This window comes from Leptinotarsa decemlineata, unplaced genomic scaffold (genome assembly GCF_025532065.1).
Source record: "Leptinotarsa decemlineata unplaced genomic scaffold, Ldec_3_MD MMD2_P_RNA_scaffold_14, whole genome shotgun sequence".
Lineage (NCBI taxonomy): Eukaryota > Metazoa > Arthropoda > Insecta > Coleoptera > Chrysomelidae > Leptinotarsa > Leptinotarsa decemlineata.
Genome location: NW_027412528.1, coordinates 10,536,498 through 10,548,480, shown reverse-complemented (window position 1 = coordinate 10,548,480; position 11,983 = coordinate 10,536,498). Strand labels below are relative to the sequence as shown.

At 42.5% G+C, this 11,983-nt stretch overlaps 1 protein-coding gene across 1 annotated transcript; it reads left to right on the top strand.

The window, feature by feature from the left end:
- Positions 1-5,430: 5,430 nt before the first annotated feature.
- LOC141482561 (uncharacterized) lies at positions 5,431-6,606 on the top strand. Its single transcript, XM_074176053.1, has one exon. The coding sequence runs from the start codon at positions 5,431-5,433 to the stop codon at positions 6,604-6,606; it is 1,176 nt and encodes a 391-aa protein (XP_074032154.1).
- Positions 6,607-11,983: the final 5,377 nt, after the last annotated feature.

Below are 11,983 nucleotides of genomic sequence, written 5' to 3'. Positions count from 1 at the left end.
CGATATTGTCAAATTTCAAAATATTCTCAGGTACCCTTTTACCAAATTTATCAACCCTGAAATTTGTGGATGGTGTCGTTGTCGATATGTGATTACAATCATTCAACTGATGTCGCAATAAAGTTCGTTCATTATCAAAGTACAATAAACAACCATCACAAAAATACTTTTTATGACCACGGGCAGATATTTGTGATGATACTAGTCTCGATAAATCCTTAATCCAACAATAATGACTATTACCAGAATCATCTGTAATAATCAACAGATTAATATGACTATTTAATCTACGTTTAGAATAGTGTAACGGGCCCACAACTTCATATTCAATTCTACCATTTTTTAAAACATTTTCCAACCCATAAATATTGATAGAGCAATCGTTCATAACCTCAAACTAAGGAATATCTTTCAACTTAACTGGAAATTCCATACCTGCTACATTCAAGACGGTTGAGAAGTGGGGATATGATGAAATTTCATTAAGTTTCTGACTGGCAGGGTATAAAGCTGAAGTCACAGCCCACGCAAAGCAGCACTGATCTTGATTAAGAACATTCACCACACTTTTCTTCAATTCGATGAACCTTGGCAATTTGATGTAAGAAGACCCTCCGAAGGGGCTATACTTGTTGATATTCACCTCCAAGTACAAAATTTTCTCAATGGTCCAACCTGAAAATATGGGTTTTCTCTATAAGTCCATCATCATCAACATTTTGACTAAATAACATACCTGAATCCCGATCTTGAAATTCCGCTGCTTTAACAGTTAAATTATCTGCAAAACTGCTATAAACCACATCCAAATCATTCGATTGATCAATTACTTCATTGGTACTATTAAATGATTTGATGTCTGAAAGATCCTTAGTTTGCAGACTGTACCGCCCAAATACTTCCATGTTCACTTTCATACATTTATGGATATCCAACACTTCTTCAAGTAGTTTCACTACTTTCTACTTAATTTCATTGAAGAATGTTGGGTAATCCATGTGGTGGTTTTCACTGTCCACTTCGACTTCGACTGTCGTTGAGGACGGACGTATTTTGGAACGCGAGCATACAAAGTGAAGTAAACTATATCATAAAAGTGTTATTTGCTGACAAGTTAATGTGATCATATTAAAGTGATAAAGGACACGAATAAAAAGGTATTCTGAACCATTGTTATTTTTTGAAAAAGGAAATATTTGGTTTTATTAAGTGAAAGCAGTCGATAATTTCTAAAACGGTATCCTGCTTGAACACCGTAGTGAAAAAGTTCGAACAAATATTGTTAAAACGAAAGAAACTTATCAATGCAGATAAGATTTTGGTCGGACCTACGAACATAAGTGGCGGGCCGTTTTCGTGAGAAAACTTCGCAAAATCGGACCTCGCACATAAATTACGGGCCTTTTTCGGAAATCACCTGGAAATCTTTTGCATGAAAAGTATTTGAATGAAATTAGCACGTTAGATCAGTATGGAACACAAAAAAAGGAAGGGATTTGACAAGGACCCTGAGATTATTGAAGTATTCAAACCAAGGGAATCATTATCGAGAACGCCACCAGAGAAGCGTAAAAAGATGATTGAGGATGTATTCCAAGAGGCAAAGGCAAGCATGGATGACGCTGTGAAAGACATACTGAACAAATCGAACGAGAAGATCGAGCAATTAAGAGAGGAGCTTAATAAGACACTAAGAGGGAGCGATGAAGAACAAGTAGAAGAAGAACGGACACAGGAAGAGGCAACTAGGGGTATGTTTAAACTGGGAGGTAAATCAGAGTCGGAGGCGGACATGTGGACAGCAATGATCGGGGATATGGTCGGTACGATACAGAAGGCTACGACCAGGTTCTCCGGGGGTAAGATACAGTTCAATAGGGATGAACAAAATGCTGTAAGCGGTAGCTTACAGCAAATTGTTAGAGTTAGTGGTAAGCTTGGTAACAAGCTTGAAACATTGGAAATGAAAGAGAGTGTGCTAGAGGGAAGGATACAGGAGCTTGATAGGAAAGTAAGAATGATGGAGAGAGAGAGGGAAAGTGTGACAGCCTTAACCATCAGACTGGAAGGCCTAATAGGGTGGATGAATGGCATGGGGGAAGAATGGGTTATCATGAAGAACATGATAAGCAGGATTGACAGGCAGATCAATGGTGCAGGAAAGAAGCAGGAATCAAGGAAAGACAAAAGGGAGGAGATGAGTACGGGAGGATCAAGACAACGGGGGATGGAGACAGAACAGTCAGAACTGTTGACTACCACGGAGATGGAAACTGATGCCAACACAGAGGCAGCAGGAGCCGAAACTGATGCCGGAACAGAGGCCGGATTCCGGGAGATGGAGAGCAAAAGGAAAAGAGGAAGGAAAACCAGAGGAAAGAAAACATACCCAGTGGCGTTGGAAAGACCAAAGCAGGAGAGGACGGGGTGGAAAACACCACCCCCTCTGGAGGAGGAGATAGTTATAATGAAGGCGAATGAGGAGGAAACGACACCAACAACACGTATTGCGAGTGAGAAGCTCAGACAGGAGGGATGCTTGCCGTACGTGGAAGCCGTCACTCGGAATCGAACCGGGGTGGTGGTAATCAAAGGTAAGACGGAGGAAGGTAATAGGAAGATCAGGGACGTACTCAAGGATGAAAGCAGGGTAAAGGTCAAGGATGGTCAGAAGCCAAATCCCCACGTCTTACTTACCGGAGTTGAGAAGGGATATGGGGATGAGGAGCTGATCAGACTTCTGTTAGGTCAGAACCCAGAGTTGAGTGAAGACCTGACGGAAGCGGACCTTGAGAGTATGGTGGTGAGAAAGTAGGAATGCGTGGAGAGAGAATGTGATTTTAGAGCTTAATGCGAAACTCTTCCGGAAAATGATGTCATTGGAGGTACTGAGCCTGGACTTAGCTGATGTATACGTGGAAGAGCACAACAGTGTGGCGGTGTGCTTTAAGTGTTGTCACTTTGGTCACACCACCAAGGCATGCAGGCAGGAGCCTACATGTAACAAGTGCGCAGGGCAGCATGAAGGGAGAGACTGTAGGGGTGACAGAGGACTCAGTTGCGCGAACTGCAAAAGAGTCGGGGTGCCAGCGAGTGAAAGGAGGCACTCGGCGTTAGATCCGAAGTGCCCAGTATATGTGAGGAGGGTGGAGATGCAGAGACGGCATCTCCACCGTTCAGGGTCCTGCAAGTTAATGTTGGGAAAGGGAGGGAAGCTACCACACTACTGCGGAAGACCGCTGAGGAGCGTGATGCCGCAGTGGTGTGTATACAGGAACCCTGGGCCAGGGAACCAGCATGGGAAGGGTGGGTTAAGTATGACGGTGGAGAGGGTACCAAGGTACGAACCTGGGTCCGATCCACTGTCGATAGTCTCGCCCTCAGGAATGCTAGAAGTATGAATGGGATAGGCGTGGTTGTAGGAAATGAGAGGGGAAGCGTAAAAATCATGAATGTGTACGACGAGCCAGGTGGGAGGAGGAATGTGAGACTGGATGAGATAAGGAAAATATTCGACGAATGGGAGGGGAAAAAGATTATGGTTGGAGACGTGAATGCGAAGAATGTTGCATGGGGTGGAAACATCACGGATGAGAGGGGAGAAGATGTACTAGAATGGGTGATGGAGAAAGGGTATCTGGTAGAGAATGATTGTGAAAGTCCACCCACTTTCTACAGCAATAGGGGTGAAAGTTGGGTGGACATAACCATCAGTGAGAGTGTGCAGGTAAAGGAATGGAGGGTGTGCATGGAGGAAACAATGAGCGACCATAGGATGATTGAGTTTTGCTTGATGGGGTTACCTAAGATGAGGAGAGAACTAGTAGCGAATGTTAGAGGAACCAACTGGGCTGGAGTCGAACAGATGATGCTCGGATACCAGCCTGGGAGGTTAGTAACGAAAGAGGATATCGATAGGGAAGCTTTGCAGATTCAAGACAGAATCAAGGAAGCATGTAGGAAATTCATAGCAAGGAGTGAAAGGGTGATGGACATGGAGAGAGAATGGTGGAGTTTAGAACTTGAAAGCCTACGAAGGCGAGTAAGAAGAATAAGGAGGGAGGCACAAAATGCGAGTGGAGAGGAGAGGAGGCGAAGGATGGAAGAGCACAGGAGAGAAAGGAACAGATATAAGAGAGCGATAGGGAGTGCAAGAATCAACTGGTTGAGGGAGAGATGGAGCGGATCCAGGATGAAAATCCATGGGACCGAGCCTATCGACTCCTCAACAATGATAGAGCGGAGGAGATGCCGTCTAACGTCTTGAAGGAGGATGGTACCTACACCGAGGGGAAGGAGGAGACCAGCAGGTTTCTGCTGGGCAAATACTTCCCCAGGGACGATCCTACGAGAGACACCCCAACTAGACGCTGGTGGAGGGAGAGAGAGGAGGATGAATGGGGAGAGAATCAGCCTGGATTTGCCATCGGGGAGCTGAGAGCGGTGGCTGAACAGCTGCTCGATGGGAAGTCAACAGGAGTGGATGGGGTCCCGAACAAAATAATTCGTAAGGTGATGGAATGGAAGGGAGAATGCATGGTGGATCTATTCAGTGCCTGTTTGGTGAGAGGGCACTTCCCCGGAGCGTGGAAGAGAACAAAGGTCGTATGGATACCGCAGAAGGACGGAAATCCCAGGCCGATCAGCCTGCTGACTGGCATGGGACGGATGTTGGACAGGCTTCTTAACGGTAGGATGCAAGTATGGTGTGAAAGGAAGTTGAAATTCTCCCCGAATCAATATGGATTCAGGGGGGGAATGGATACGGTAATGGCGGTAGAGAGAATGGTGAAACGAATAAAGGAAAACAAGAGAGGAAGGAGACATAGTCTGGTTGTGGCGTTGGACCTGTCGAACGCCTTTAATACCGCATGGGCACCGGCGATAGAAGTGTGCATGAAGAGAACAGTCGCCTCTGGGGCCGTCTCTGAAACGGTGAATAGAGGCTGCCCACAGGGGTCAAGTCTGGGACCTACCCTATGGCTGATAGTGATGGAGGCATGGTTCGAGAGAATCAACAGTATGAAAATCAGACAAGGCATAGGGGCGGTAGGAATACAAGTGCAAGCCTATGCGGATGACCAGCTTGTCATCATCGAAGGTAACTCCGTCGACAGCATAGAGAGTAGATGGAAGTTGGTATGGGATGAATGCAAAGCATGGGAGGAGGAGATGTGGCTGGAGTAGAACGAAAGGAAGACAGAGTGTATGTTCATACCAACAAGTAAGGATGTAAGACACCCGGTTCTAAGAATACATGGGAGAGAGATTGAACAAAAAACGAGTGTGAGGTACCTAGGAATTGTGGTGGACACAGGACTTCTGTTCATAGACCACTACAAGGAGGTAAGGAAAAAACTGAGTGAGCTGGCAGGGAAACTGAGGAGATGGACCGGGAAGAATGTAGGACTAAAGAGAGAATGTGTAAGGATGATTTATGAAAGGGTAGCTAAACCTGCGGCTTTGTACGGTGTACAAGTCTGGGGGGAAAGGGCGCATGATAGCAGGGTGAAAAGGCAACTGAGTGCGGCACAAAGGCCGTTTCTGTTAGCCTCATGCGGAGCATACAGAACGACGCCAACGGCGGCACTCAGTGTCATCACCGGAATGGCGCCACTCCAGATAGAAGCGAGGGTTAGACACCAGGAGTGGAGAGTGAATGGAAGAAGGAAGATAGAGGACAGAGTGAAAGGAGAAGACAGAATATCCCCCTGGTTACAAGGGGAGATGCTGGAGGAGAGGGAGGGAGAGGAGATGATTGAAGTATGTGTGGACGCCGGAATGAGAATGGAGGAAGAAAGGATGGGGTTAGGATGGGCGTATAAAAGGAGAGGGGAGGAATGGACCACAGAGAATGAAAGGATCACCTGGTGTAGTGTGAATGAAGCGGAGTCAGTAGCGATAGAGCGGGTGATTGGTATGTGGAACAGGGAGGAGAACTTGAGGGTTGTCAGCGACTCTGCTATGGCAGTTGAAAGAGTGAGTGCAGGAAGAGTGAGGAATAAAAGAATAGCAAAGATACAGAGGATGATTGAGGAGAGGAGTGAGAGGGGAGTACGTACCCAAATCGTATGGAGGAGGGGGCATGAAGATGGTAACATTGGAAATGCGAAAGCTCACGAAGAGGCCCACAACGGGATAGACAAGGAGCAGATCACTCTGCACGTAAGACAGACATATAGTAAATTAGAGGAGAGGAAAAGAGTGAAAGAGAACATTATGAGAGAATGGCAGAGGGAATGGAAGAGGGGAATGACTGGGCGACTGTTTTACAGATTCTGTAAAACAGTCGGGAATGAATCACTAGATCTGTCGCGGAAGGCGATCCAGCTTCTCACGGGACATGGGAATTTTCCGGGATACCTGGCGCGATTCAGTCTGGGACCGGAGGTTCCCTGCCTATGTGGGTATGGGGAGCCGGAAACGGCAGAACATGTGATCGACAGATGCATGATAGGTGACAGGATTGGATGGCGCGAGTGGAAGGAAAGAATGGAGAGGGAAAATGGGGAAATGACTCTGAGGGATGAAAACGGGAAAAAGAACGAGTGGATAAGGTTCGTGAATGAATGGGCAGAAAGTGTGGTGAAGAATGAAAGGGAATGATTTAGGCAGGTTACCAGCTCGATGGAGAATCGTGGGTAGGTCATCATTGGGTAGCGGGACGGATATGCCGGTCAGGGCTGGACACATGTCTGTTAAACTGCAGGAATCCGGCATATGAGGAATATTGTGAGCGAAATGGGATATGGGGTGGGATATAGAATTGATTTTATTTATTTATTAGGAATTAGAATTGAGTAGAAGATTTTTGATTTTGTTTTGGTTAGTTTAGGTTACATTGATAAGAGAATTAAGATACATAGATGTACTAGAATTAGAAAAAAAATGTTTAGTCTGTAAGAAATGTAATGGGAATGTACTATCTTTCTTTTTTGAAAATAAAGAAATGGGTCTTCTGCCCCGCTGATTCGTCCCATCGCATTGGCGTCGTTCTGCGGCGGTGATGCGATGGGGGGGAGAGTATGGAGGAGTAGGGGTTCCCTTGACAGGGGTGGCGCTAGACAGAGGGAAGATGCCAGTTGAAAGGCCTGCGGGCTGGGGCAACCATGGCAACGGCATTATTCATGTCCACTCGGTAGCTCACAATTCGACACTTGAAAGCTGTATTGACAATTTTCACACCTTCCCCATATTGAACACATGCATTTGTTCTGTGCTGCAACGTCCTCCGATGTACATTCATCTGATCGCTTGCAATAGTCAAATTGCAGCAAACGCATGTTTGCAGTGTTGGAAGTGCTGGGGGTGTCAACCGTTGCCTCTTCGATGTTGGAGGTCCATCACCATTTGCGGGTGTGCAGGAATCCCGCTGATGACGACGTAGGTTGTCACTACGAGTGAAACTTTTTTTACAATCAACGCACGAATACATCTTGTATATAGAAATATCTACCGTACGATAAGGAGAATTTGAAATGAGTGAAACGTTCACACCACACTCCTTATGAAAGCCCAACTCCTCCCCCCCACCATAACCCAAATGAGAGCTACAAGGTCAACATTCAATGCCACAGAGCAAGCTCAAGGTAGTCGAAGTGACGAACGTTAATGTCAAACCCCACACTCAAGGTCAAACACCGCAACGCCGAACCCCACTGTATATTCTGTACACGTCACGATTTCATTCAAGGTCAACATTCAATGCCATGGAGCAAGCTCAAGGTAGTTGAAGTGTCGAACGTCAAGGTCAAACCCCACACTCAAGGTCAAACACCGCATTCAAGCTCATACTACGTGTACGACGTTCAAGGTTAGGTGACGTCATTCAAGGTCGTGTGACGTCATTCAAGGTCGTGTGACGTCTCAAGGTCAAAAGGGGTGGGGGGAGGCGTTCAGTCGGCATTAGCACCCTACTTCCACAACTTTTGAATTATGAATTTAGCTCTGACTGACAATGGGCCTAGAATTCCTAACGGATCAAAAATCTTGGCAACAAAAGATAATATTATATTTTTTTATATTTTTATATTACTATATTTTGGGAGTTATATTCAAATTTGTCGTGCTTTGGTATGCATGAAACACCCAGAGTTTTTATGCTAGAATCGTCTGAAATCAAATATTCAGGATTTTCATTCGGATGTCCATTAATATTTTGGAGTGCCTATGGTTCATTTGATTGAAGCTCGAATCCATAGCCTGATAGCATGTGACAAATGTTCTCCCGAACCCTTATGAGGCTCTCAAGGTTTTCAGTGCCTGTGAGAAGGTCGTCAACATAAAAATCTGAACGAATTATGTCACTTTCAACAGGCCGTTTTTCATAGCTGTCCATGACTATTTGTGTCAAACACCGAGTAGATATTTTTATCTGAAGCTGAAGTCGTGCCGTAAGTCACGGTATTCAACTGGAAGTATTTAACTTCCTCATTTTGTGTGCTTCGCCAAAGTATGCGTTGCAAGTTTCGCTCTTCTTTATCTATCCACACCTGACGGTACATTTTTGTCAAGTCACCTACAAGTGCAAAGTTATGTTTTCTAAACCGAATCAAAATTGAGAATAAATCATTCTGGATCGTAGGTCCGATCTTCAGAATATTATTCAGTGATAAATTACTCGAGGTTTTGCATGCTGCATCAAATACCACCCACAACTTCGTGGTTGTGCTTTCGGGTTTTTCAACAAAATGATGAGGTATATAATAAATGGAAGTTTTTGATGGTAGGTTACGCGATATTTCTGTCATGTGTTCTAAATTCTGATATTCCGACATGAAATTGATTTTTACTAAATCGCCTTTCAATTGCGTAAAAACGGTTGAGGGTTGTTTGTTCAGATTCACCCAAGTCCTGAACATTGACCTTCAATGGAAGTTTAACTATAAATCTGCCATCCTCATCCCTTGTCGTGGTCTTAGAAAAATGTTCCTCGCATTCCATTTCTTCTTGGCTCAAATAAACTCGTGGATCGAGATTGATCTCCTCAACCGACCAGAATTTTTCTAAACTTTCTTTCAGGTCGTTTTGAGAAAAATGACAACTTGAAAACGTGACGTTTACTTTGCTCTTCGATTTGCCGCAAGGTAAAGGACCAGAAATTACCCAACCTAATAAGGTTTTTTAAAGTATTGGTAAGTTATTACCAAGCCTTATTTGTTCTGAGCAAATAAGTTCAAAGAATATTTCGGATCCCAAGAGCATGTCTATTTCAGATGGAGTATTGAATTCGTAATCTGCTAAAGGCAAGTCTGAAGGAATATTTAGTTTAACGGCATCAAAAATGTTTGAGGCGTGCGGCTAGATATACATGGTAGAATCAAAAATTTTAGCCCTGTTTTATATTTTATATGCCGAGAACAAATATTCAACTCTATACGCTCCGCGATATTAGTTTTCATTTGGTTAATGCCAGTAACTGGCATGTTGAATTTTGAAGGCTTCATATTTAATTTTTTCACCATAGAAGAAGTAACAAAATTTGATTGTGAACCGCTATCTAAAAGAACTTTACATGGTACGAGGATTTGATCTTTGTCGAGAACGTAGATTATGGCCGTAGCTAATAAAATAAGAGAATCTTTCGCACTTGAAGACGTACTTGACGCAAATGAGGTCGGAAGGATTTCCTTTTGCTTATTTCCTTGATTAGAGTTATCTATATTCACAAGATGAGTGCTGCTCATTGCCTTGTGGTCAGATTTTTGCATTTTAGGTCCATCGTCTGAACCTTCGCTTTGGCTTACATTTTTATTTGAGTTTTGCTCTGGAGTCTCGCGATGTAATAATATTGCGTGTCGTTGCTTACATATTTTACATCCTGTTGACCGGCAGTCAGAATTTTTATGCCCATACCGTAGGCAAATAGTACATAGATTCATTTTTTTTGTTCCATGCGATTTGTTACCGAAATCCTTTTGAACTTTTCACAAAAATATATGAAATGCTGCTCTTTACAATGTGGACATTTAGGTTTATAGGTATTGTTCGTGTTTGTGAAAAATGATTTCGATTCAAGTTTATTTTATTAGGGATTGATGAAAATGACTTAACATCAGGTGTTTCTGAGATTTGACAACGTTGAGATAAAAAGTTGTCAAAATCATCAACACTTGGAGACGAAATATCTCTGCAATAAATTTCTCATTCGCGCTTGCTGTTGCTGTGTAATTTAGAAACTAAAATATAAATCAATACGGTTTTCCACTCTTTGACATTTTCACCTAACGATTCAAGAGAACGGTAACTTTTGAAAAACGTATTAGAAATATTTCTCAACATTGAATGTGATTCTTTAGTGATGCTAGGAATTTCCATAAATGTGGGCATTTATTATGATTTTTTTATTTTCATATCGCTTTTGCAATAGATCCCATGCAATTTTATAGTTTCAAATACTTCTCGTTCATTGTTTAATTCGTCTTGATTGAAGTCATCCGGAAAATCACTCATAATCAGTTCTTCAAACTGAGTTTGAATGTTTTGGAATCTCGATAAAATAGATTTGATATTATCAAAACGTATTTGTGTGGTTAAAACAATATTTATAACTTAAGTTAATATTTAGGTTGGTAATGCAGCATCTTTACATTATTACACTGTTGGTAAGATTGTTTTGTCGACATAGTTGCCAAGTATAATAAAAATGATATAACAGTTTTAGTGAAGAGATTTTGTAGGCAAGAACAGTCAGTTTAGTTTTTCATTATTAAAAATTATCACTGTAATTTCACCTGTAGAAAACCAAATTAAAGTGTTGTAGTATTTTTCACAAAGTGTATCATTACTACCACAAGCTTCCAACATAGGTTATGGGCCCAGTAAAGTCAAAATAGTGGTAGTAATCAGAAGTTTTTACCAGTTAGAACAGCGGAGTGAAAAAGACAAAAAAAAACATGGATGCCACGGTCACGGCTGTAACCGTCAGTAAATTGAATCACACAAATTGGAATGCTTGGCGGTTCCAAATTAAGGTTGTATTGATGGCAAAAGGCCATCGGAAATGAAACGATGCCGACTGAAGATGATGAAAAAATTGCCAAGTGGAAAATCAAAGATGCACGTGCTCAGGAAGCTCTTGTTACGAGAATGGAGGATAACGTTATTTCTCATGTAATGCAATGCACAACGGCTAAAGAAATGTGGGACAAGCTGGAGAGTATATTTGAAAGGAAGTCTGAGGTTAGTGCACACTTGTTAAACGAGCATTTTTTTAATGCAAAATTCCAAAACGACAATATTAGTGGCTTCATAACAAAAATAACTAATATTCAAGCTAAGTTTCTGTAAAAGGCATGGTGGTCGAAAACCGGACAATGAAATTTCAGTCTATCCAGTTTTCGGCCATGCTGGTCGAAAACTGGTCATATCTCAGAAACATTTCTTTCTCTTTCTCATTCACACGCACCTACCTTCATCGTTCTGCATTCAGCACATTACTTCAAAGATTGATATGAATTCAGTATCCAGTTTTCGGCCATTGTTTTCGTATGGAATATCAACACTAATTTGAAGACAACCTAAGTGGCCGAAAACCAGCACAAATTGATAACTACATATGTTTTCCATGAGATGAAGAGGAAAGACTTCTCGGCCACCTTAAACATTATCCTTATTGTTGCAGATGGACAATCAAACAAAAAAAGGAAAGAATATGCAGAAGGCTAAACAAAAACGAGAGTTCTTCAAGTATTCCGAAGATCAATTGAAACAGGCACTGTATGAAATAAGAGAACATAAAATGAAAATTCGCCAAGCGAGCAGGGAATTTGGAGTACCTAAAACCACCATTCAGGACTACCTGATGGAAAAAATACCAAAAATATCCAGGAAAATCAGAAAAACTGGACCGGAGCCATTGTTGACAATTGAAGGCGAGGAAAAAATTTGTAATTGGACCATAAATTTGGCGAAATGTGGTTTTCCGATTAAAAAATGCGACCTGATTGCCACTGTCGAAGGAATAGTCAAAGCAACAAATAAA